At 38.3% G+C, this 23834-nt stretch overlaps 1 protein-coding gene across 4 annotated transcripts in view; it reads right to left on the reverse strand.

Moving 5' to 3' along the window:
* Positions 1-23834, reverse strand: part of LAMA4 (laminin subunit alpha 4) — a 150263-nt gene that overhangs the window by 12024 nt on the left and 114405 nt on the right. For all 4 annotated transcript variants that reach the window (XM_030882804.3, XM_060283746.2, XM_060283745.2 and 1 more), the window contains 14 exons: positions 23410-23549; positions 20820-20996; positions 20001-20146; positions 19165-19327; positions 18148-18281; positions 17515-17686; positions 14335-14466; positions 12553-12695; positions 10818-10956; positions 10225-10362; positions 8450-8583; positions 7145-7309; positions 5150-5303; positions 35-222 (listed from right to left, as the gene is read on the reverse strand). In XM_030882804.3, the coding sequence (XP_030738664.1) occupies positions 35-222; positions 5150-5303; positions 7145-7309; positions 8450-8583; positions 10225-10362; positions 10818-10956; positions 12553-12695; positions 14335-14466; positions 17515-17686; positions 18148-18281; positions 19165-19327; positions 20001-20146; positions 20820-20996; positions 23410-23549 (2125 nt within the window). The remainder of the gene's footprint in view (positions 1-34; positions 223-5149; positions 5304-7144; positions 7310-8449; positions 8584-10224; positions 10363-10817; positions 10957-12552; positions 12696-14334; positions 14467-17514; positions 17687-18147; positions 18282-19164; positions 19328-20000; positions 20147-20819; positions 20997-23409; positions 23550-23834) is intronic.

A 23834-nucleotide genomic window follows, 5' to 3' on the forward strand; every position in this document is an offset into this window, starting at 1 on the left:
ATCAAGTTTCTGAAAGGATAGTATGTTACTTTACTTTTCACCAAAATCTCCTTTTAAGTGTTCAAACTCTTGGCGGCTGTTGGCTGTCCCTCCGTACTGATAGGCATGCTCTATTGCTCTAGGGCTGTTGGAAAGGTGGCAGTGAGAGTCTCTTGGAACATTCCTCTCTAGGAATTTCAGGCCAACAGGATCCCATGAAGGAGCATCTTTGCTTTTCTCTCCCTATAAGAATAGGCAATGAATCATTTAAGGGACAAAACTGACATACTAGTAGCAAAAATTCATTTTTGATTTTCTTATCATTAATAATGATGATAAATAATTCAAGGGTATATTATCTGTGCATTTTCCACTCATAAAATATTAGACCTCTCTCTTCCTTCCTCTACCACCATAAGCAAATGCCAGCAGTAGCTGCAGCAGTAACAACAACAAACAACAACAACAGAGTATGTTAACAAATCCAAAATTCTAGTCTGTGATAGTGAAGCTATAGAGACAAGTGCTCTGTGATTTAAATTAAATGCACATCTTAATCAATGATGAAAAATAAAAAAGCTGGCAATAAAATAACCCTAAGACAAATCAATAAAATCCTCATATCATATGCAACAATATCACTCGAATACACATATTATTATTTACACATCCTGTATAAAAAGTGAACAACTTAGTAACATCTTCAAAATATTTAAGAATATTTTTGGTGATATGTAGCAAACCTATGTGACAGGATATAAAACAATTTTTAAAAACTATCTTGTGCTCTTAAAATTGCACTACTGATTTTAAAATTTAGAATTGTGAAACTATAGACTACTATTTAATGGTCATTTAGTCAATTTCTGAAGCAAAAGTACATGCAAGTAAATCTGAGCATTCATCTACTTATTTATTCAAGCAAATGTTTATTGAGTACCTAATAGGTAGGAGTGAAGGGGAAAGAAATCAACGTTTCTGCGTGCCTTCCATGGGCAGTGTGTGGTAGGGAATAGAAAGGTGAGTGAGACATGCTTCCTGTTTTTTAAGGACTGAAAATTGATTTGGAAGAATAGGCTTTTAAACAACAAATTGGAAGACAGGTTGTTGCTGGACAGAAAGGACCTTAGATGACTTGGTAAAGAATGGAGTCTTGTGTTTTAGGTGATGAGGAGGCACTCAGGTTTTAAAAGCAGGGAGTGGCCTGATCTGACCCACTTGGGAAGAAATCCTGCAACAAAGCAAGGGTGGAGAGAGAGGAAATGTTTGGCACTAGGGAGAACTGGAGAACACAGTAAGAGTCAGGATGAGACACAGGATTAAAGGAGAAAAGACAATTCTGGTTCAGGTTGTTGAATGAATGCACACATTTAGTTTTCCTCCTCCCTAATTCCCACTGAAATGTCAGAAGAACTATACACATAAAAATAAATCCACAATAGTCCTGGAAGTCTATGAGGCTTTCTACTAGTCGAACAAAGCAGTGTGGAATTTCCAGAAGATAATAATACAGATTGGAACAGACTGACAATAAAATTCTTAATCTCATATGGGCAAAATATAAGACCTCCAAAAAAAATCAGTGTTCCAGGCAAATCCCAGAATTACCCTCAAAATACAGGTATGGTGGGCAGAGGGCAGATGAATGAATTAAAGGGCAGACCAGCTGTGCCAGTGCCCTGCTCTCAGGGCAGAGGCTCTTAAAGTTGGGTCCTGATACTGGAAACTCTCTCAGTGGTGGTTAGATTGGAGAAAGTGAAGTGGTGCTCAGAGACTCACCTGTCCTAAAGAAAAGCCCACCTGGTTCTACCATCCCTTCTTCCATTCCTCACATAGTTGTCAGGACTCAGAACCTGATTCACTGCTACAGAAGCAAGCCTCCTCTCTTGGATGGAGGAAGTACATCCAGTCACCAATGTGTTTTTGGTTGGCCCAGGCTCTCACCTATAAATAACGGCCATAGCTTCAAGCTACGGGTGGACAGAATGGGCTGGAGTGGGGCTTCGGGGAGACTCTTTCCCTCTAATGTATCTTGGGAAATTTCCCCTGACTCCACACTGTATTCCAACCCCAGTGGAGTAACAAGCCTTATAATGGGAGATTGATCACCTTTGTCTCATTGAGGAACAAAGCTGGAAATGGTGTGCACGTGGCATGGAGGGTGCGGGTGAGAGATTGGTGGGGGTCGGGGACTTTCCCCAACTCTGGCCATTCTTCATTCTCTCCATTCCAGTGGAGAGGATCTCACTTTTTCTCAACCAGTGTATCCACTTAGCTGTGAGAGGAGAGTGACAGTAACTTAGACGACAGGGGCTCAGCAAAGCAGGGCTTGTTGGATCACGAGTCTCAATTGACCAGCCTTGCCTTTGTTTGCTTAACCGTGGGAATACATGGACTAGGACCTGTCTCTTGTCTGCTGCAAAAACTAATAAAATTTATATATGGCAACCAAATACCCTAAATCCTCTGTGGATATATGCTCTGAATAACAATAAAAAAAGAAAAGTTATAATTTAATCAATTGCTTTGCTACCATATAACACAGAGACTCAGTTTACTATCCCAAAATGGGTACGTGTGTGTGGATTCCCACTAAACCCCGCTAGACTTGACTTTACCAGTGTAATTTCTTTCTCTGAAGGTCTATTAGTTGCAATCCAACTGGTGGTACCAATTTCAATTTAGCAAGATTCTTTTGTTTCAGATTATAGCCAAACTGGTTGAGCTACTTAAGACAAAGAGGGAAATGTGTTATAAGGATATAGGAGTATCTTCCGCAATCCAAGAAAAGAAAGTGTAGTGGGGGTCCTACCACAGGCAAGAATCAGGAATTGGAAAGCTAGGAAGAATTAAGGCACTCCTTATCTGGATGTTTCTGGTATCTCAGCGTTGTTTTTGTCAGTGTTTGCTTTCATTCTCCTTTTCTCTGCAGGACAGCTTTCTGCCTTTTTCTATAAAGAGTATATTATTTGTGCATTTTCCATTTATGAACTATTAGGCCTCTCATAATAACCATAATAAATAAAGTCTATAATAAAGTAAAATGTGATAGGTGCTATGGAAAAAAGAACAGCTAGGAAAAGATAAAGGATCAGTAGTAGTGGTAGAAGGCAGGAGGTGGGCTGGGGTATAAAATAAGGGCTAAGATACATCAACATTGAAAAAACAAACAACCCAATTAAAAAATAGGAAGAAGACCTGAATAAACACCTTTCCAAAGAGGAGATGCCAAAAGCCAACAGGCACATGAAAAGATGCTTAACATCACTAATCATCAGGGAAATGCAAATCAAAACCACAGTGAGATACCACCTCACACCTGTCAGAATCGCTATCATCAAAAAGAACACAAATTGGTGAGGACGTGGAGAAAAAGGAACCCTCTTACACTGTTGGTGGGGATGTAACTTGGTGCAGCTACTGTGGAAAATAGTATGGAGGTATCTCAAAAAACTAAAAATAGAACTACCATATGACCCAGCAATTCCACTACTGGACATATATCTGAAAAAACAAAAACTCTGATTTGACAAGATACACGCACCCCAATGTTCACAGCAGCATTGTTTACAATTGCCAAGATATGGAAGCAACCTAAATGGTCATCAACAGATGAACAGATAAAAAGATGTGGGGTATATATATATATATATATATATATATATATACACACAATGGAATACTAATCAGCCGTAAAAAAGAACAAAATTTTGCCATTTGCAGCAACATGGATGGACTTGGAGGCATTATGCGAAGTGAAATAAGTCAGAGAAAGACAAATACTGTATGATGTCACATATGTGGAATCTAAAAAATACAACAAACTAGTGAATATAACAAAAAAAGAAGCAGACTCAGAGAGAACAAACTAGTGGTTACCAGTAGGGGGAGGAAAAGGCAGAGGGACAATATAGGGGTAGGGAAATAAGAGGTACAGACTATTAGGTATAAAATAGGCTACATGGATATATTATACAACATGGGGAATACAGCCAATATTTTATAACAACTATACATGGAGTATAACCTTTAAAAATTGTGAGTCACTATATTTATACCTGTAACATATTATACAGCAACTATACTTCAATTTAAAAAAAACAAATAAAATAAAATAGGGGTTAAGGCAGGGCTCACTGAGCAGATGACAGTTGGGCAGTCCTAGAAGGCGAAGGAGTTGTCCATGCAGATATTTGAGGGAAGAGTGGTCCAGGCAAGAGGAAAGCTCAAGTGAGGATCTTAGGCAGGAGTGAACATGGCCTGTTTTTAGAAATAGCCAGGAGATCAATGGGAGGAGAAGAGTGAGTGAGGGAAAGAGGCGTGGAAAATATAGGGCCTCTTATGACATTGTAGGAACTTGAGCATTTACTCTGAGTGAAGTGGGGGGCCACTTTGAGCAGAGGAGTAACATGATAGCGCATGTTTAAAAGGATCTGATTGTTGTGCTGAGAATATACTATTGGGCAACAAGGTAAAAGTAGGGAGTCTTCTTGGGAGGCTATTACAGTAATTCATATGGGAGATGATGATGGCTTGGACCAGGATGGGAGCACTGGTACTTGAGTGCATTGTTAACATCTGACCAGGAAAGAGTAGGGAGGGTTAGATTGAAAGAATGAGAAGGAATTAGACTTTCACTTGTAATGAAGGCAAATAGTGTACATGCTAGGAGTAAATGAACGAGAAAGAATAGTCATCAGTGAACGCAATTTAGGACTCAAGAATTTGATGAAACAGCTGCCCTAGTTGATGCCACAGGTCAACTGTGTGAGTGGTTAAAATGAAGGTCAAGAAAGGAGGGGAAAACAGGGTAAGATCAGAGACTAATAATTTCCATGACTGTGACAGAAACCAGAGATAGTTATGTGAAAGCAAATGATACTAGAGAATTAGCACAATAAATAATATATATTATAAAGTACAGAGTAATTTTAACTACTGTAATGAAAAGTAGTTGGAAGTATGAGTAAAAGCTTATTCAAACTGTTTTTCTGGGAACAAGAAATGATACAACAAATCTGGTAAACTGCAATATCAGATACTACAGGAATCGTATCTTTCATATGTACACAGTTGCAAACAAGAGTAAATTCTATAAAGCATCAGTGTCTAGAATTGTGTGTGTGGAATACAAGGGCAATCAAGAAGTTGGCACGGCATTATCTTTTACCTTTTTATTCCGACTTGTTTCAGGCTTTGAGGAATTTTTTCCTTTTTTGTGAAGGAGAAACAATGGCGAAGACTCAATGGGACACTCATAAAGAGAAGTATGGACCTTTTCAGAATACCGCTGGAAATCTTCGACCTCCACATCTCTATCCAACCTGTGTTTGTAATAGAGGAAAGAAAAACCTTAAAAATGTTGTTTAGAATTACATGATGAAACTATGGCAGTCAAAGAACCTTAGCAATTAAAATGTGTGTGTGTGCACACGTACATGATGGGCCTTTATCCACCAACCACTACCTTAATGAGAACCCTTGAAATGATCATTTAACCAATTAACCAATAACTTTGTACCTGGCACCAGCACATTCTGACAGATGAACATGTTTTCCCTCACCATGCTCTGGATGATGGGGACCTCATCTGTGTTACTTAATCTGTATTAAATTCCTTCCTTGCATGTTTTTGTACTCAGGGGGCCCTCACTGTCTTTGTTAAGTACAAAACAAAAATGGAGCGTACAGAATGGGAGAAGATATTTGCAAATAATATATCTGATAAAGGGTTAATATACAAAATACACAAAGAACTCATACAATTCAACGTAAAAAAAACAAACAACTTGATTAAAAAAGGGGGCAGAGGACCTAAGTAGACATTTCTCCAAAGAAGACATACAGATGGCCAACAGACATGTGAAAAGATGCTCAACAACACTAATCATCGGGGAAATGCAAATCAAAACTATAAAGAGATACCACCTCACACCGTCAGAATGCCTGTCATAAAAAAGACAAGATATAACAAGTGTTAGTGAGGATGTGCTAACCCTCAATATAAACTGGTGCAGCCACTATGCAAAGCAGTATGGAGGTTCCCCAAAACATTAAAAATAGAACTGCCATATGATCCAGCAATTCCATTGCTGGATATTTACAGAAGAAAACAAAAACACTAATTTGAAAAGATATATGTACCCCTATGTTCATTGCAGCATTATTTACAATAGCCACAATATGGAAGCAACCTAAGTGTCTACTGATAGATGAATGGATAAAGATGCGGTATATATATATATATGTATATGGAATATTATTCAGCCACAAAAAATGAAATCTTGCCATGGGTGACAGGGATGGATCTAGAGGGTATTATGTTAAGTGAAATAAGTCAGATGGAGAAAGACAGATACTACATGACTTCACTTATATGTGGAATCTAAAAAACAAAACAGACAACAAAACAGAAACAGAGCCATAGATACAGACAGCAAATGGGTGGCTGCCAAAGGGGAGGTGGGGGTGCAAAATCGGTGAAGAGGGTTAAGAGGTACAAGCCCCTCTTACAACATAAATAAGCCCCTGGCGTGTAACAAACAGCAAAAGGGATACAGTTGATAATACTGTAATAACGGTATGAGGACAGATGGTTAGCAGACTTATCTTGGTGAGCATTTCATAACATATGCAAATGTCAAATCACTATGTAGTACACCTGAAATTAACGTAATACTGTACATCAACTAAATTTCAATAAAAGAAAAATGATGAAAAAAATGAAGTCATGCATTAAGTTAAAAAAGACTTTCTGAGACCTTTAAGGATGATTTGGGTATGTTGCTCTGTACTATACCATTGATAATAAGTACAGAAATAATCGCATTTAATATTTATAGTTTGCTGTACGCCAGGTGCTTTATGCACATTATCTCATTTAATCCTCATAACAAGTCTACCAGGCAGGCCCTGTTATTATTTGCAATTTGCAGGTGAAGAAATGAAGGCTTACTTGGCCAATGTCATACAGAAATTAAAAGGCAAAACACCTACACACAAACCCAAGTGTGTCAGTTTCTCAAGCACATGCAAGCTTTTAATTACTACCCTCTAATGCCTCTGATATTTCATAGCTCTAAGTTTTAACACCATAAATATTTTCATTATCGACTTGATCTTCTTTATCAATCATGCAGATTTATGAATAATAAAAATATTATACCTGGTAAAGTAGGCATTGCTTATACAGCCAGTGAAATTAGCATACTGGGGACTGATGGGTGAGCCACCGAAGTAGAACTTCTTTTCATCTGCTTGTGTCTGTTCCACTTTTCCTTTGGTAGGGTTCTTACTCCCAAGTCTGCTTTTATCTACTATCAATTCATACCTGTAAGGAAAAAGCTTCTTTAAGCACTACACAGCTAACATTTTACCTCGAGTTCCATTCTAGGTTGCAGGTTTTCTCATGGAATTGAAATGGAACATCTGGTTAATGACAAGATAACAAGTTGCCAAACTCTTCGTGAGACTCAGGGTAAAACGGCTGACTATGTCTATATGCAGAAAAGACTCTCCAAACTATGACTAGAATTTAAACCCATAGAAGCAAGTTCAGATGACTAGTCATCGGCAACTTTTTATTTTTTTTTTTGGTGTGGAAAAATCAGAACATAAATCATGGTGATCATTTAATCACACTTGTGGGAAACTATTTTCATTGTAAAGCACACTGATAGTGATTGGAAATGGTGTCTTGAAAAGACCTATTAATGTTTTTTATAATGGGAGGGCTCCATAGAAGTGGACATAGAATAGAAGCAGTCTACAACGGAAATTTCTTTCTTTTTCCAGAAAGACTTTCTTTTTATGAAAAAGAAACTCAGTATTACATATGTTAAAGATAAAGTTATTAGACTTTTTAAAATGTGGCCGTAAATGCAACATTCTCAATTGTTTAATTAAAACCTAATGAAACCAATTATTTGCTGAGCTCCTTCTAAGATGTGCAAAACACTGCACTTCATTTAGTAAGTGCTATGTGCAGGTACTTCTCTCAAGATTATAGCTTACGGTTTCACTGGGAAAAAAACTTTACATACCTGTTAGTTAATTTTATAGTGATTTATTTGGCATGTCTTAAAAATTAATATCAGTTTTTTTTTTTTTTTTTTTTTTGTGGTACGCGGGCCTCTCACTGCTGCGGCCTCTCCCGCTGCGGAGCACAGGCCGCGGACACGCAGGCCCAGCGGCCATGGCCCACGGGCCCAGTCGCTCCGTGGCATGTGGGATCCTCCCGGACCGGGGCACGAACCCGTGTCCCCTGCACCGGCAGGCGGACTCTCAACCACTGCGCCACCAGGGAAGCCCGATATCAATTTTTAAAAAGAAGGTAAGTTGTTCCTTCTATCATTTTTTTAAACACTATAAAAGTAATAATATAGCCTATTATTCACAGTGGTCACTGGACAGAATCATGCCCTACAGATAAAGCCATCTGGTAGAAAGAAAATAAAGTGAGGAGCTGTACCTTGCAGGGGAGACAGAGGTAATGATGAAGTGGGACAGCCCGTCATTATACTGCTTATCTGCCGACTGCACCTTGATTCCCTTTACATCCATGATCACAGTGCCATTATCCAATGAAATGGAGAACACGTCTGACTGAAATGCAAGCACAGGTTTTTTAACTAGGGAGGCCAGGCATCCAAAAGATGGACACATCTTCAACACTTACTTAATGGGATTGCTTAAAGGAACACCCATCGTGTGGGAAATTTGCTTGAAAAATAATTTCTATGAACAACAACAACAAAATACTCTATTGCTTGTATTGGTGTTACCTATAAAATCAGATACATTTCAATGGAAAGAGGAATTTCCTGTATTTTGAACTGAAAATTTCAGGTGATTTTGTCATGCTAAGTAGTTGTCATCCCAGCATCAGTTACTTTCTTAACTCAGGCATTTCTATTCTGTCATCAGTCTCACTTTTGAAAAGGCAATATTTGAATTTCCTTGGGGATGTAGCTAGATGACCAGGCATGGGTTAATTTGCTAATGTGGCTTTTAAAAATGTTTCACTTTTCATCTACAGAGGCAGAAAAATTTTAAAATAGCAGAAGTTAACATCTTTTTCTGAATTTGCTTATTGCTTGTCTTAAAATATTGGCAAAATGATAATCTTCCTTCTCTTCCCTACGTGGGCATCAACCTCTACAGTTAGCCCTCAACATAACTACTTTTTGTGGACAAAAGGTATTATTTAACTAACCATGGTAATCTGAGGCAGGTTTGGTGGCAGAGGTCCTACAAAGTGTTTTGGGTAAATTCTCACAGATGCTACTGATTTAAATTGGATATAAATGTGACAGATACAAGGTAATAAGAATGAAAAGTAAAAGCTGCTTTTATAAATCGTATTATGACTTGGTCCATCAGTGTATATATTGGTGACGACCTTTTCAGAGATAAATCAGTTAGAACTTAAGGTCACCAAACTTTTACAAACCTTATTGTATTCTCAACACAGCATATCTTTATAAGCTGAGCTACAGTGTTCTATACCAAATTCAAGAACTATTTCACAAACTGAATCACACATGAGTTTGTATATATACACAGAGATTCTTAACATTTTTTGTGCTATGCACTCTTTTGGCAGTTTGGTGATACATATGGACCCCTTCATAAAATATTTTAAAATCACTGAACAAAATATGTAGGAATACAAAGGAAACCAATTACACTGAAATACAGTTTCAAAATATTGAACCAATAAATATGTGATATAGTTATATACGTACTTCTACATTAAGGCACTAAATAATAAAATCTATTAGCAGATCTAATAACTACTGCAATTTAGAAGTAGCAATGAGCAAAAATATTTTGAGATACCTGTGACTACTATAATGTGCAATGAAAAATACCTGTGATTTCTATTAATGACAAAGTGACAGGTACTGCTAATATTACTGTGGTTTGTTGCCAACATTCACAATTGAAGAAAATGCTAAATTGTAGTTAGAGAAAATAAAGTTGTAATTTTTTCTCACCTAGTTCACAGACCCACTGAATTCTTTCCATGAACCCCTGAGAGGTGGGTCTATGAAGCCCAGGTTAAAAACTCCTCATATACAACATATATAATATTTTACAAAGTGTCGGAAATGAGACATTTGTGTGTGTACACGAGTCAAAATTAATCTGAATTGAAAATCACTTTTAAGGTGCTTAAAAGTATTTTTAACAGACAAAACGATTGCCACAAAGAAGATTCCACAGGGAAAAACAAATACTTACCCCTGAAGCATAATAGAACAGTAACCCGTTTGGCTGTAATGTTCGGAAATTAAAACCTCCCTCAAAGCCATCGAAAAAAGATATTTTCTGAATTGAAGCAATGAAACTCTGTCCATTGAAATATGCTCTGCGAGATATCTGTGTGCCAAAGAAAGTAGGAATACAGTGTTTGGATAATTATCAAAAAGCTTAAAATGCCCATTTCTTACATACCAAAGGCCTTATCTGCTAGTTCCTATGTTAATAGTTATGTTTTAATTTCTGGTTTATACTGGAATTCAGGCATGCTAGCCTTCCTTCTGTATGCCTCTAAAAGATGGGGTTTCAGCTTCCCTACTTCCTCCACCATGAGTGAGTGAAGATGCTCACGCAGCCTCTCTGGGCTTTGGTAGCCCCAACCATTGAAAAGTGAAGCAACTGGACAAGTCACAGAGGATCCCCACAAGCCTTTTTAGCTTAATGATTCTTCTTTCCACTGGTGGCAGAAAAGAGCCCAAGGTGTACACAGGATTACAGAGAAAAGAGCTTTTTCAGCTTTTAAGAGCAGTAAGTTTCTTGTCTATTTATTAAAAACCTTTTGATCGTGTACTTACAAGAGAGTCTTCTGGGCATCCATAACCAACTCCCAGGGTTTCTGTCTGTTCTAATAAATTGAAATCTTTCTTTTGGAACTGGAAACCCTTCATACATCCTCTGAAATTGATATCCAGGGGAAGGTGTACTCTTAGGGTCCTGGAAAAGAAAATTAGTCTTTACTGATATAGCCATGATGATGATGGTAGTGGTGGTGATGATGATGTTACCCTACATATGTAGGATATAAAATTTTGATTTTATTTATAGTTATTTTTAATAGCTGTATAATTATTCATATTCTCATGCCTTCTTTCATAAGCACACAGTAATGTCTAATCTTTGCATACAGAACAGCTTTATTCTGCACGAAGCCAATTTGTTTACTTCTTTATAATTTTCAAGATCCTTTAACTTACATTAGCTCATTTTATCTGTATAACAATTCAGTGATATAGATGGTGATGTTATTATTTCCCTTTTACAGATGATTAATAGGTTGAACCATAATGAACTGACATATGTATGGGTCAAAAATTGGCAGTTTCACATGGTTTACCTATAAAGTGAAACTGAGAAATAGTAAGTAATTTTTTTTAATGTCACAAGTGGTAAGTTAGGATTTGAACCCGGGTCTTCAGTCTTCCACTAATCCACTTGGGTCATGAACTCATTTACTTGTCCTTAATGTATCTGCAACACACTAATCAACTAAGGCTAGAGAAGTTTTTAGTGAACGCTGGGCCTCTGGAGCAATAGGAAAGTGAGAAATCCTTTATCTTTAAGATTAAGGATGGCATTTTGCTCAAAACTGTAATCCTAGCACCCATCATTATGGCTAAGATAGGAAGTGCCCAAGAACATATTATTGGATATTGTATGAATATGAAGTTAATTTTGAGCAAGTTACAATGACTTCCATGTATTTTAGGTGAACACTGGCCAAATTAAGGGGTAACAGTCCCACTTTACTCTGCTCTGACAAGATCATACCTGCATGATCATGCTAATTGACAGACTGAGGTGCACATACAGCAACCATAATGGTTAAATATCCCATGTGGCATGGCTGAAGGAATTGAAGAGGATATTTAGTTTGGAAAGGAAGCTTACGGTTGGGGCCTCATCCCAGAACAATTAGAATTTCTGGAGAATGGTCATGGGTAACGATGTTTATAAAAGTTCTCTAGTTTATTCTAATGTGAAGCAGGGTTGAGAGTGACTGGACTGGAATATCCTAAAGTTGTCTCTCAGTTTTAAGAGTCTCTGATGCTATGAACTGATGGTAATGAGACAGCTGAAATTTTGAATATATTAATGTTTCATTATACTTAATTCACAACCCCCACAGGCTTAAAATTTTTGTTTACCCTAAGATGCTATTTGAGAGTTCAAATAAGTCTAAATTAATACTAAAACAAAAGTAAATGAACACAATGCTTCTTTGTTTTCACATAATACACATGCTCCACCTTTCCTCTTGCGGATAAGAAATACTGCATTAGACTATGTTCTAAGAGTAATAAATAATTAAAGAAATCTGTAGATCACATCTACTAGATGACAATTTAAGGGGGTCATGAGGACTAGCTGCACAGGGCCCACGGGTGAATGGCTGTGTGTGTGCTTCTGTAAACGTGTACAAAAATAGTAGGTGGGAATGCTCAAACATTTACTACACCTCTCCTGGATGTTGAATCCTCAGCCCAGTGCTTCGTTAGGAACAAGCAGCTTAACAACAGCAAAAAAGCTTACCTTGATTCTAAGATTTCTGGGGGAGCTCCTCCAATGTATATGTCTGTAAAAGGTATTTTCATCTTTTCATTGTCCATGCTCTTGACATGTCGTCTATCAACTACCAAAATCATTTTCTTATCATTGTGGTAAATGATTGAGATCTGGGAGAAATAGTGCATAGTAAGTTGATCACTGCTTAACAATCACTTTTTTTTTTTTTTTTTTGCGGGCCTCTCACTGCTGTGTCCTCTCCCGTTGCGGAGCACAGGCTCCGGACGCGCAGGCTCAGCGGCCATGGCTCACGGGCCCAGCCGCTCCGCGGCATGTGGGATCTTCCCGGACCGGGGCACGAACCTGCGTCCCCTGCATCGGCAGGCGGACTCTCAACCACTATGCCACCAGGGAAGCCAACAATCACCTTTTTGAAGACTGCTATATATTTTAATTATTCTGGTTGTAAGAGCTGGGCCTCCATGTTCTTATGCTTGTTTGTTCACAAAGCGGGGAATAAGATCTTCCTTTCTTACTCACAGACATGAAAACTCTTTCTTAGATAACCAGAAGTTCATATTTGCTGGAGAAGGGTTTCCATATGGAGATAAGGCTAGCCCAAGAAAAATTTTGCTATGAGACCAACTGTTTTATTTTGCCCCTCTGAGGGGATTCAGGAAAAAAATTATAAACAGTTACCTTCTGGGCCCTGGACTGAATGCTGCCAGGTGTCATTTTTTTGTGGTGTAGTGAGATGCTTTAATGAATGTGGGAAAATGCCAGTCAGAGAAATAGTTAAAATATTCTTTGTAAACCATCCTCATGAAGGCTATGGACTTTGAACTGAAAAGAGAAATATAGCCTCTAGTCTCTGCATTTCAGTTCAACTTAAAAGATATTATGCCTTTTATATATTTTATTAAAGTGTAGATTTAAAGTAGTTGTTAGTGAAAATAGAAGAAATATATTATCAGTATACTTCACATCTGTTCAGGACTGAAGAGCACTCTTTGTGGGTTTTCTTTATAAGAAAATCTTTGTTAGTATTTTCTAAGTTTTGGATAAATGGTTTAAAAGGAAATGATTTACTTATATCTACTCTTTTTACATTTAATGGGACTCAAGGAAAAAGCAAAAAAATGGCTGTGTATCTACACTCTCATTTTCAACAAATGTATAGAAGTGCCATCATAATCAAGAGATAGAGTATTAATGGGAGTCTTTTGATCAATGAAGCAATTAAAATGAATCTTCACTGACTCTTTTATTAGAAACTCCAATATGGGACTTCCCTTGTAGCACAGTGGTTAAGAATCCGCCTGCCAATGCAGGGGACATGGGTTCGATCCCTGGTCTGGGAAGATTCCACATGCCGCAGAGCTACTAAGCCCGTGTGCCACAACTACTGAGCCTGTGTGCCACAACTACTGAAGCCCGCGCGCATACAGCCTGTGCTCTGCAACAAGAGAAGCCACCGCAATGAGAAGCCTGCACACCTCAATGAAGAGCAGCCCCCGCTCATGGCAACTAGAGAAAGCCTGTGCACAGCAAAGAAGAACCAACGCAGCCAAAAATAGATAAATAAATTTATTAAAACAAACAAACAACTCCAATATGATAAAATATCCATTCTTTTAAAGCAAATGTTATCCTGGAGTTGAGTAGGTGAGGGCCTTTCACTTGGTTTTTATATGTGAAGGTGTTCAGTTTAATTACTTTCTCACCTATCTCATTTGACCATCTGATTAGATCAGTAGATCTAAATACAAATAAAACAAAACAAAATACTCAAACTGCAACCATCAGTACCTCATGGTATTTTGCATCATTAATTTGAGCTTTCTTCATTGTGTCTTCAAGATGCACAGGGCCGTTGCTAAACCCAAAGTCATAGGACACATGTAGGTAACCATTGCGCATTTCCAGGCTGAAAAACATACTCTGTGGAGAAGACAAAAAGTTATAAGATGTGAGCGTCTGCTATTATGAAAGAGAAGGTTTAGCTGAATTTGAGAAATAACACTGTATACTTTATTATTGAAACTGTTTTCAGACTAAAGAAGTCTCATGATATTCTTATTATGAAATAAAAGTCACAACTACATCCATATCAGCAGTTATGTCTCATTTATACACCGAAATTTTAATATTTATCTACAATTTAAAACAACTATCTTCTATTGTTTTTCATTTACTTTGTGAATTAATGAAATTTAAAATTTACCTTATTGACCTTTAACAATCTTGAAAACAGAGTATTATAGACCATATGTATTCAAACTGCCCTTTTTTAAGGCAACATTTCAAAGTTATAACAGGCCAATAGATGTGATTACATTTCACTTTAAGAGCAAAATTGGTAACATTGAAAAAGAATTCCAAGGTATGCTGAAAAGAATCTTAGAAAATTATCAGCAAATATGGACCTAAGAAAAAGAGGGCCATTCCTGTGTTATTTTGAAACACTGGAGTTACGTAGATAAATACGGAATTATTACGCGCTTGGACCATGTGATATTCAAGAACCAAAGTAATTCTGTAACACTCAAGTAATTTACTGGTCAGGCTTGCTTGTTTTAGAAGATAGTTCATAGACACAAGAATTCAATGGATTTTCGGGACTTCCCTGATGGTCCGGTGGTTAAGACTCTGCACTTCCAATGCACGGGGGTGCGGGTTTGAAACGTGGTCAGGGAGCTAAGATCCCACATGCCTCTCAGCCAAAAAACCAAAACATAAAAACAGAAGCAATATTGTAACAAATTCAATAAAGACTGAAAAAAAAAGAAGAATTCAATGGATCTGAAAAATAAAGTATTATGGAAAGTCCCTATTTCACAGAAAGTGATCTTTTGGGCAGAATTTATATACTCTTGCGAATGTGGAACAAAATGCACTGAGGTATAGAAAGAAAATATTTCAACTTCTATTTATACTCATTTTAAAACTCTAAAATAGAGAAAGAAGCTAACTTTTAATATTTAATACGTGGATTGACTCTGGGCCTTCATTTTGTCCTTTGGATGGATTTTCATGGGATTTAGATTCACACAGTATGTGAGGCTTTGAGAATGAAGTTCCACACTTGAAGGCAGGCCATGGCCCCCCCACTCATTTCTTTGTGTTTAGCCTATTGCAATTATTGACGTTTATGTGTGCCTGGTTACATGGATTTATGAGTGAGGTCACTTAATAATAGACTATTTACAGTAATTTTCTACTGAGATACAGTGATGTGAAAATATTTTGAGACATGTAGATGTTTGCAGATTATTTCCTGTAAGTTACTAAAAAGGCTGTTAAGTTTCAAGAGGGTTACACATTTTCCTTATAAAATGAATTATTCTAAATTTATTGACCTTTACTTGTGATGACAAATGTCTTTTAGTAGTATAAAACCTACTAGCTACTAAAAAAAAACCATACTTGATCTGTAATTTCAAGGTAGGGGCATTGTAACAATGGATGAGAAACTATTTTGGCAGGGAAGAAAGTTGTACTCTAGAGAGATGTTTTTTTTAAAAAAAATTATGTATGTATGTATGCATGTATGTATGTATGTATTTATTTATGGCTGCATTGGGTCTTGGTTGCTGCACGCGGGCTTTCTCTAGTTGTGGCAAGCGGGAGCTGCTCTTCATTGCAGTGCGTGGGCTTCTCATTGCGGTGGCTTCTCTTGTTGTGGAGTACGGGCTCTAGGTGCACGGGCTTCAGTAGTTGTGGCACATGGGCTCAGCAGTTGTGGCTTGCGGGCTCTAGAGCACAGGCTCAGTAGTTGTAGTGCATGGGCTTAGCTGCTCCGCGGCATGTGGGATCTTCCCGGACCAGGGCTCGAACCCACGTCCCCTGCATTGGCAGGCGGATTCTTAACCACTGTGCCACCAGGGAAGCCCTGGGGAGATGGTTTTTAAAAAATGTATATGGAAAAGTTTTCTATTGGTAAGTAAATTTGTTGATGAAAAGAATGTAAGTATACTACCATAAAAACTCTCATATCTGCACTATTAAAACATTTCTGGAAAGTAATTTCTAACCTGTTTAAAAGTCTTTCAAATGAAGATTTTTAACGGTCTTGAATTCCTTTGTTAAAGTTTACAAAATGATACGATATCTGATTACCTTGCAAGAACGGACATCAGGAAAGATGAAAATCTGCCAGCTGAATTTCAAAGACAACTTTTGCCAATTGGTGAATGAGACTGAATAACCGTACCATGATTTAGTAAGCACAGCTAATCATATATTTCCTACATTTTTATTTATATGAGGTATCTTGCCTAGTTATGATAGCCAATAGAACTTAGTATTGAAATAAACTGGACTCAGGACAAAACTTGTATCACAATGCGTTTAATGAGATTTTCAAAAATACTTAAGCATGTTTAATTACACTGTTCCCACTAACACTGCCATTAATAATTCTTGTATCATTAGCAAAATAAAATTAATTTTATTTTACTTCATCTTTATTTTAAAATTGTATTTATTTTTATTCAGTTTTTATATAAATTATCTTTTTCCTAGTTTTGAATATTATATTCATATGTAGTATATATATATCATTAATAAATAAAGAGATGTAATGTGTGTGTGTATATATATAAATACACACACACACACACACATATTAAGCATGCAAACTTCTTTTTAACTGATTAGGGCATATGATTTAAAAAGTCAGTGCTAAATTTCTGTAGACACATGCTCGCCTAGATCTTGGTGCTGATTTTCCTTAAAGTTCCCTTAGTTTATTAAAGGGGTTATATTTAATATACATCCAAAAACGTACTGCAGGGAAATGCATCTCATGGCTGCTTTTACTTACTGCTGACATCATTTCCCTGAAGGAAAAAAACCCAATTTTGCTTTCTAAGCTAAAACTTCAGTTTGATGGCATGACACACTCAACCTGGGAAGGTTCCTAGAAACATGCACAGCAGAAAGTAAAGGCAATAAGGGAGAAGATGTAGGATTTTTATTTTTACTCACTCCATTGACCATCAGGAGCACAAGGCCGTTGTCAGCTGGTGTTCTAACTTCTATGTCAAAGCGAGTCACCTGACCGAATTTCCCTCTCCTTGTGATATCCCTCACCACGGCATAACTAGAACCATCGAAAAAATAGCTGGCAGCCCGACTCTGAGTAAAGGCCAGTTTATCTCTGAAATAAAAATACAAGGATCATATGAATATGACAGCTTCTGTTATGCTTTTCAAATGAGGCCCTTTTAACCCATTCTCACGACATTTTTCATGGACCTTAATAGCATTTAAATGAAGTCCTGATGTCTGCATGGAGACACAAAGAAGCATTTAAACAAATTGTTTGTAATGGATTTTTTTTCTCTACCCTATGTGCTAAGATAACAGAAGGTTCCAGTGAGACTCCAGTCTCTGGAATCTGAAACCAAAGCTGCAAACAAGTAGTTTAACTTTTAATAATAGTGCATGCTCATTATGGTAGAGAAGAACTGAAAAGTTGTGTGCAGGCATGACTATTATGCAGTTTCAAAACTGGTTTCCCCCCAAAAAAGATTGAAAACCTGAATATTTACCCACACTTGTCTCATCTGCAGCTCTTGCATGGCTATCAAATTTTTAGTACTCTTAACACGTTCTTACCTGGCACAGGGCACTGATTTGGAGGGATCCATATTATAGATGTGCTTAAAGTTGTACAAGCTGATCACATCATTGTTCAAAGTGGCCAATTCCAGGCAGCCAACGAAGCCAGGCAGGTTTAAGCTGGCAGGGAGCTGTGAAACAAGGTGAAGTCAACTGTGCCATGACCACATCTCATCCAGTCCACACAGATCAGGCAGTGAGACAACAGTAGGTCAAGGGGACCTTCCCACTGATAGAAATATCTTCCTAGACCTGAGTTTGTGTCTATTCTATGCTAAACCATCTAGAATAACGAAGATTTTTCAGTTGTCCATATCTTAGCAGAGAGGGTGGGGTTTATTGAGCATATAATATGTGCCAGTCACACAACTGACTGTGGATTCATGACCAAAGTCAATCCTTACACCAGCTCTGTGAGGTAGGTATTCCTGTCCTCACATAAAGAGAGGGAAAGTAATTCTCAGAGAGGTTCACTAATGTGCCTCTCACTAGTGAGTAACAGTTCTGCAACTGAAATCCTGGATCAACTCCCTGTCTTCCTGGGCCTTTCCTGTATCTGCCCTTCAACAGGTCTCATCTCCCCTCCTAGACCCCACCCCCTCCCTCATCCTAGGTATTTCATTTCATGCCTGTATATTAGCTGAGATAACGGAATTTTTGAAACTGTCGTCTGTAAACCTGAAGACTAGCTATAAACCCACAAGGTACAGACATTCCTGCAGTAGGTAGGGGTAATTAATTACATATGCATGTATCAGAATGAAATAAATTGATATTCAAGTGTTAGATATAGCTTGAAAGTATTTGACACTATGAAAATGTGGGTAGCACAGACCAGATTTAAGCAGCAGATTTATAGATCCTAATTCAGAATTCTACCACCCACTGAGCTAAACTCTTTTTTTTAAGATATTAAGGTTTCCATCCAAGCGCTGAATCACTGTAGGCTTTATGGACTTCTAAAAACAATCACTATAGATTTGCAATAAGTCAAAATATAGCTGGATAGCTCACCTTGAAGTTTGAAGGCACGCCACCAACATAAAACACGGTGTCCTCAGGATCCAGATCCAGCAAGGAGTCATCTCCCGCAAATTCCCCCTTTTTAATAAACTTTTCTTCTGCGGTGCTACTTAGACTTGGGACTGTTAAAAACACCTTTCCGTGTTTTCCTACCCTGTTCAGATAAAGAATTTTCACTCTTTATTAGCCAGATAATTTGTAGAAAATATGTTTTTTTTTTTTTGTGATACATGGGCCTCTCACTGTTGTGGCCTCTCCCGTTGCAGAGCACAGGCTCCGGATGCGCAGGCTCAGCGGCCATGGCTCACGGGCCCAGCCGCTCCGCGGCATGTGGGATCTTCCCGGACCGGGGCATGAACCCGTGTCCCCTGCATCGGCAGGCGGACTCTCAACCACTGAGCCACCAGGGAAGCCCGAAAATATGTTTGTTTGTTTTTTTAAATGTCAAAATGTGAATGTCCCTTCATCACAGAATTGGTGATTTGATTTTGTCACTTTCATAAGCATTTATATAATGTCAACAATCAAAGGGAAAGGGAAAAAAAGACATTCCATCTTGGAATCAATTCATGGATTGGCCAGATTAAAAAAATCTAATAATCAGATTGCTCTTTAGAAGTGATGACTATTCTTTCTAATTTTTTGTTTTCCACTAAGGTATTTGTGAAGGAGTACAGGAATAATGGAAGAAAGAGGAGCAACATCCATAGAAAGACTGTGTGTGTGTGTGTGTGTGTGTGCGTGCGTGCGTGCGTGCATGCGTGAGTGCATTCAATAGATTTTTTATGAAATTTGCAGATGAGCCCTGTGTCACGGATTCACTTTACCTTTCAATCTTGACAATGCTGAAGTAAGCAGGCCAGGAACTGACAGGCTTGGAGTCCAGGGGAATCTCTACATCCTTAGTTCCCAAATTATAAACGTACACCAGGTTATCATTTTTGATTGCAAGACCCATGTACTCTTTTTTGGCCTGAAATGTCAAGAAGTCTCTTAAATAAAATCCATATGAATGAATGTCATCTTTCGTTCTCATTTCTTTAAAAGACAATTAGCAATCCAGATGCTTGGCTGTATATAAGGCAAGTCTGGCTTGAATTATTACCAAAGTGCCCATTAGACTGGGCAGCGCCTCGTTCTTTGCAGCCTCCCTGTGGCTGCATCAGTGTGCTGCCCCTCCCCCCGATCCCTCCATGCCTGTCCAAATATACCTTGGGCAGGAAGGCAAGCAACTGTGGGCTTGTGGACATTTGATGGCTGTCAGGAGTGTGCTAACCTTGTTTGGTTAATCTGGGGATATAATGCAGCCTGGCAATACCGATTGCTATGCACCTTCAAAGCAGGGTTCAGCATTAAACATAATAGGCCTCTGTACTCTGGGTGTCTTTGAAATGCTGCATTCAGACTCCTCAGAGTTAGCAGTGTGAGGCCGATATGAAGAAACCGCAGAAATATCCCACACAGAGAAGAAATGACTTGTCCTAAAGTCACTACTTTAGTCTTGCCCTTAAAATGGTCTATAACTTTTGAGGTGCTAGAATAGAAATTTTGTTTATTTGCACAGGTAGCTTTGTTTTAAGGCAAGAGAAAAAGCACTTATCTTTCCTTTCAACATTATTCCATCATTTACAACCACATGCTCTTACGTTTTTGCTTCCGAGGTATAGGACGAACTGATCTGCAGTCCCACCCAGCTCTGGTTGCTTCACAGGAGGAGGCTTCATGTACAGGCTCAGGGACGTAAAGGTCTTTAAGTCATCCATTCTGGCTTTGGGATGCACTTCGACTGCCGACTGACCATCAAACATCATGGAGACTTGGATCTGGAGTTACAAAATTATTCCATTAAAAGTACCCCACAGAAATGGGCATAGTGCTTTCCCATGGTTCTCAATGGGCTTCCCTCATTCCTTATGAGGTCTCTGAGCTTTACCCGTGACCTCCAAGCCTTTGTTTACTTATGTCCTCAACTTGTTGGAGAAAGGATTTAAGGAAGATAATACAGTTTAAATTTAAAGTGAGGTGAAAGAAAGCAGAACAAAAAGGTGACAAAGTAGGTCTAAGAATGAGGATAAATATGCATTCCACAATGAACTACATATTTGGTTAAGGTGAACTAAACAGCTTGAAGGGATACTTGGTCAGTTATACAATTCACAAGGCCCATAAAATTAACAACTAATTGATCAGGAGAATAATAACTAATCTTGGGTACTAATATAGCTAGGACCTTTTCCCTAGGGTCTTCAAAAGAGGAGCGTGGGGTGAGGCTGTGAGCAATATCCTTGATCATGTCTGGACAGTTGGGAGGGGTCTAGAGGCCAGCTTTGAAGTCTTAGATGGGGTCTTAAAACCTGGCTCTGCCACTTACTAGCTATGGAACCATGCGCAAATCACTTAACCTGTAGTTTCCTCATCTGTAAAATGAGGACAATAAATTTGTTATGAGAATGAAACCAGATGATAACTGTAAAGTGTTTTCCAGTGCCTGGCTTTATCATTATAATAACTGTAGTGATGAGTTCATTAAGATGTTTCTTATAATGATCCTTAGAAAGGCATCACAACAAAGCAGGATTTAGTAAATACATTTCTAAGAGGCCCAATATAACGTGCTGAACTGGTCTGATTCGAGGTGATTTTCAGAGTATTAATAAGTAGGTGGACTGTGTATATTCATGTCGTCTATGCAAATATTTATGAATAAGTAGATGTATTACATAACTGAATAATATTAATTTGATTAATACTGATGGTCAGTGAGTTCAAGATTATATTTCCAAGTGCCTAGAGTGCAGCTGTCTTATGTTGCCAGTTGAGTAAAGCACAATAAATCTTAATGAACAATCAAGCAGTGTATGGGATTAAAGTTCCTTTGTAAAAACTGAGAGTTTGAAAAAGATGTATATATGCATAGAAAACATCTCCCTTTGGGGAGCTGTGTGGGCCCCAAAGGCATTGCCAAAACTCTCTTCAGAAAATGGTTTCAGGTGATTAAGGCCCCCAAATTCTACCGCATAGAAATAAAACTACCAGAAGGCATTCACAGAAACCTAGCATTGGAAATGCCACTTCTTGACAATAAATCTTTTTTGAAATGTTCTTCAAGGTATCTAAAAAAGGTGATTTGTGGGGTGGGACCAATTATCATATATCATTTAAAAGTTGGGGGCTTCCCTGGTGGCGCAGTGGTTGAGAGTCCGCCTGCCGATGCAGGGGACACGGGTTCGTGCCCCGGTCCGGGAAGATCCCACATGCCGCGGAGCGGCTGGGCCCGTGAGCCATGGCCGCTGAGCCTGCGCGTCCGGAGCCTGTGCTCCGCAACGGGAGAGGCCACAACAGTGAGAGGCCCGCATACCGCAAAAAAGAAAAAAAAAAAAAAGTTGGGTATATTTACCAATAATAATTTCCTTCATTACAAAATAGTTGATTTCCAGTTCCTAATTCTGTCAGTAATTAGGACCAACAGTCTGTTCAGGCTGACTCTCAATTGAAAAAATAAAACCATATAATTTGGTTGTAAAAAATAATGCTGGTCTATAAATTAATAAAAAACAAATTAGAAAGGGGGCCAAGAACAAGCCATGTTTTGCCACACTGAAAATGTTAATTGCTGTGTCAGGATATTTCCCATCAATGCCAGCACTAGTTATGGTGTTGTGTTGCTTCTGTATAGCATCTCAGGATGAGGTCTTTGTTGAAATTGTTCAGTTTAGCTGCTATGTGTTAAGCCTGTAGAGAGGTCAGTAAAAGCTTCATATCATCTATGTTGCACTAGAGAATTCTTTGAAGAGGTAGATGAGCAAGATTATTCCATATAGTAACTGCACAAAGACAGCTGTTAGGATAATGAATAATAATAATAATAAAAAAATTGAGTCTTTTAGTGGGGTTAGCTTTCCTTGATTCCTTTTGCTCTACGAGCTTTGTTGACTAGGTTAAATGTGTGCTTCTTAATCTTGGTTACACATTAGAATCACTGAGGAGCTTCAAAAAAATACAGGTTCTGAGCCCTTCCTCTAGAGAGCATGAGTATTGCTTTCAGGTTGGGACCAGGAATTGGTTTGGTTTTCAAAGCTCCTTATGTGATTCTAATGAACGGATGGAGCTGAGAGCTACCAAGTTGGATAATATAGTAGAAAGTTTCCAGCTCTGGAAGCTGCCCAAGGAGCCTGAGCTCAGCCTCACGCTATCATTATCACCCAGTGACTGATGACGACTCCTTTCACTGGTTACCTTGCTGGCAACGCTTCTGGTCTGAGCAATGAGCTCTCGGATCCTCTGGATACTGGCAGAAACGTTGCTTGCAGGCCGCTTCTGCTCTACCGTGCGAAGCTGATCCAGGAGCTGAGGGACAACTTCTGTCAGATTTCCAACTGCAGTTAATAAAAATTAATCACTTGAGTACATACCTCAGTATTAAGTCTACTTCAGGAATGAGATGAAGAGACAACAAATACATGGTTACTTCTGGTAGAACTATAAGAAATTATTTTTAATTCTGAAAAATTAGTAGCTAAGCCCAAAGCACAATCAGTTCCTATCTTGTGACATTTATAATACATATTGAACTATAAGTTGTATGCAGAGCAAGCTGACATATAATGTCCACTTCTAAAGGGCAGGGCCCATGACAAATATGCAGATGTTCATTTCACTAT

This window comes from Globicephala melas, chromosome 14, assembly GCF_963455315.2.
Source record: "Globicephala melas chromosome 14, mGloMel1.2, whole genome shotgun sequence".
Lineage (NCBI taxonomy): Eukaryota > Metazoa > Chordata > Mammalia > Artiodactyla > Delphinidae > Globicephala > Globicephala melas.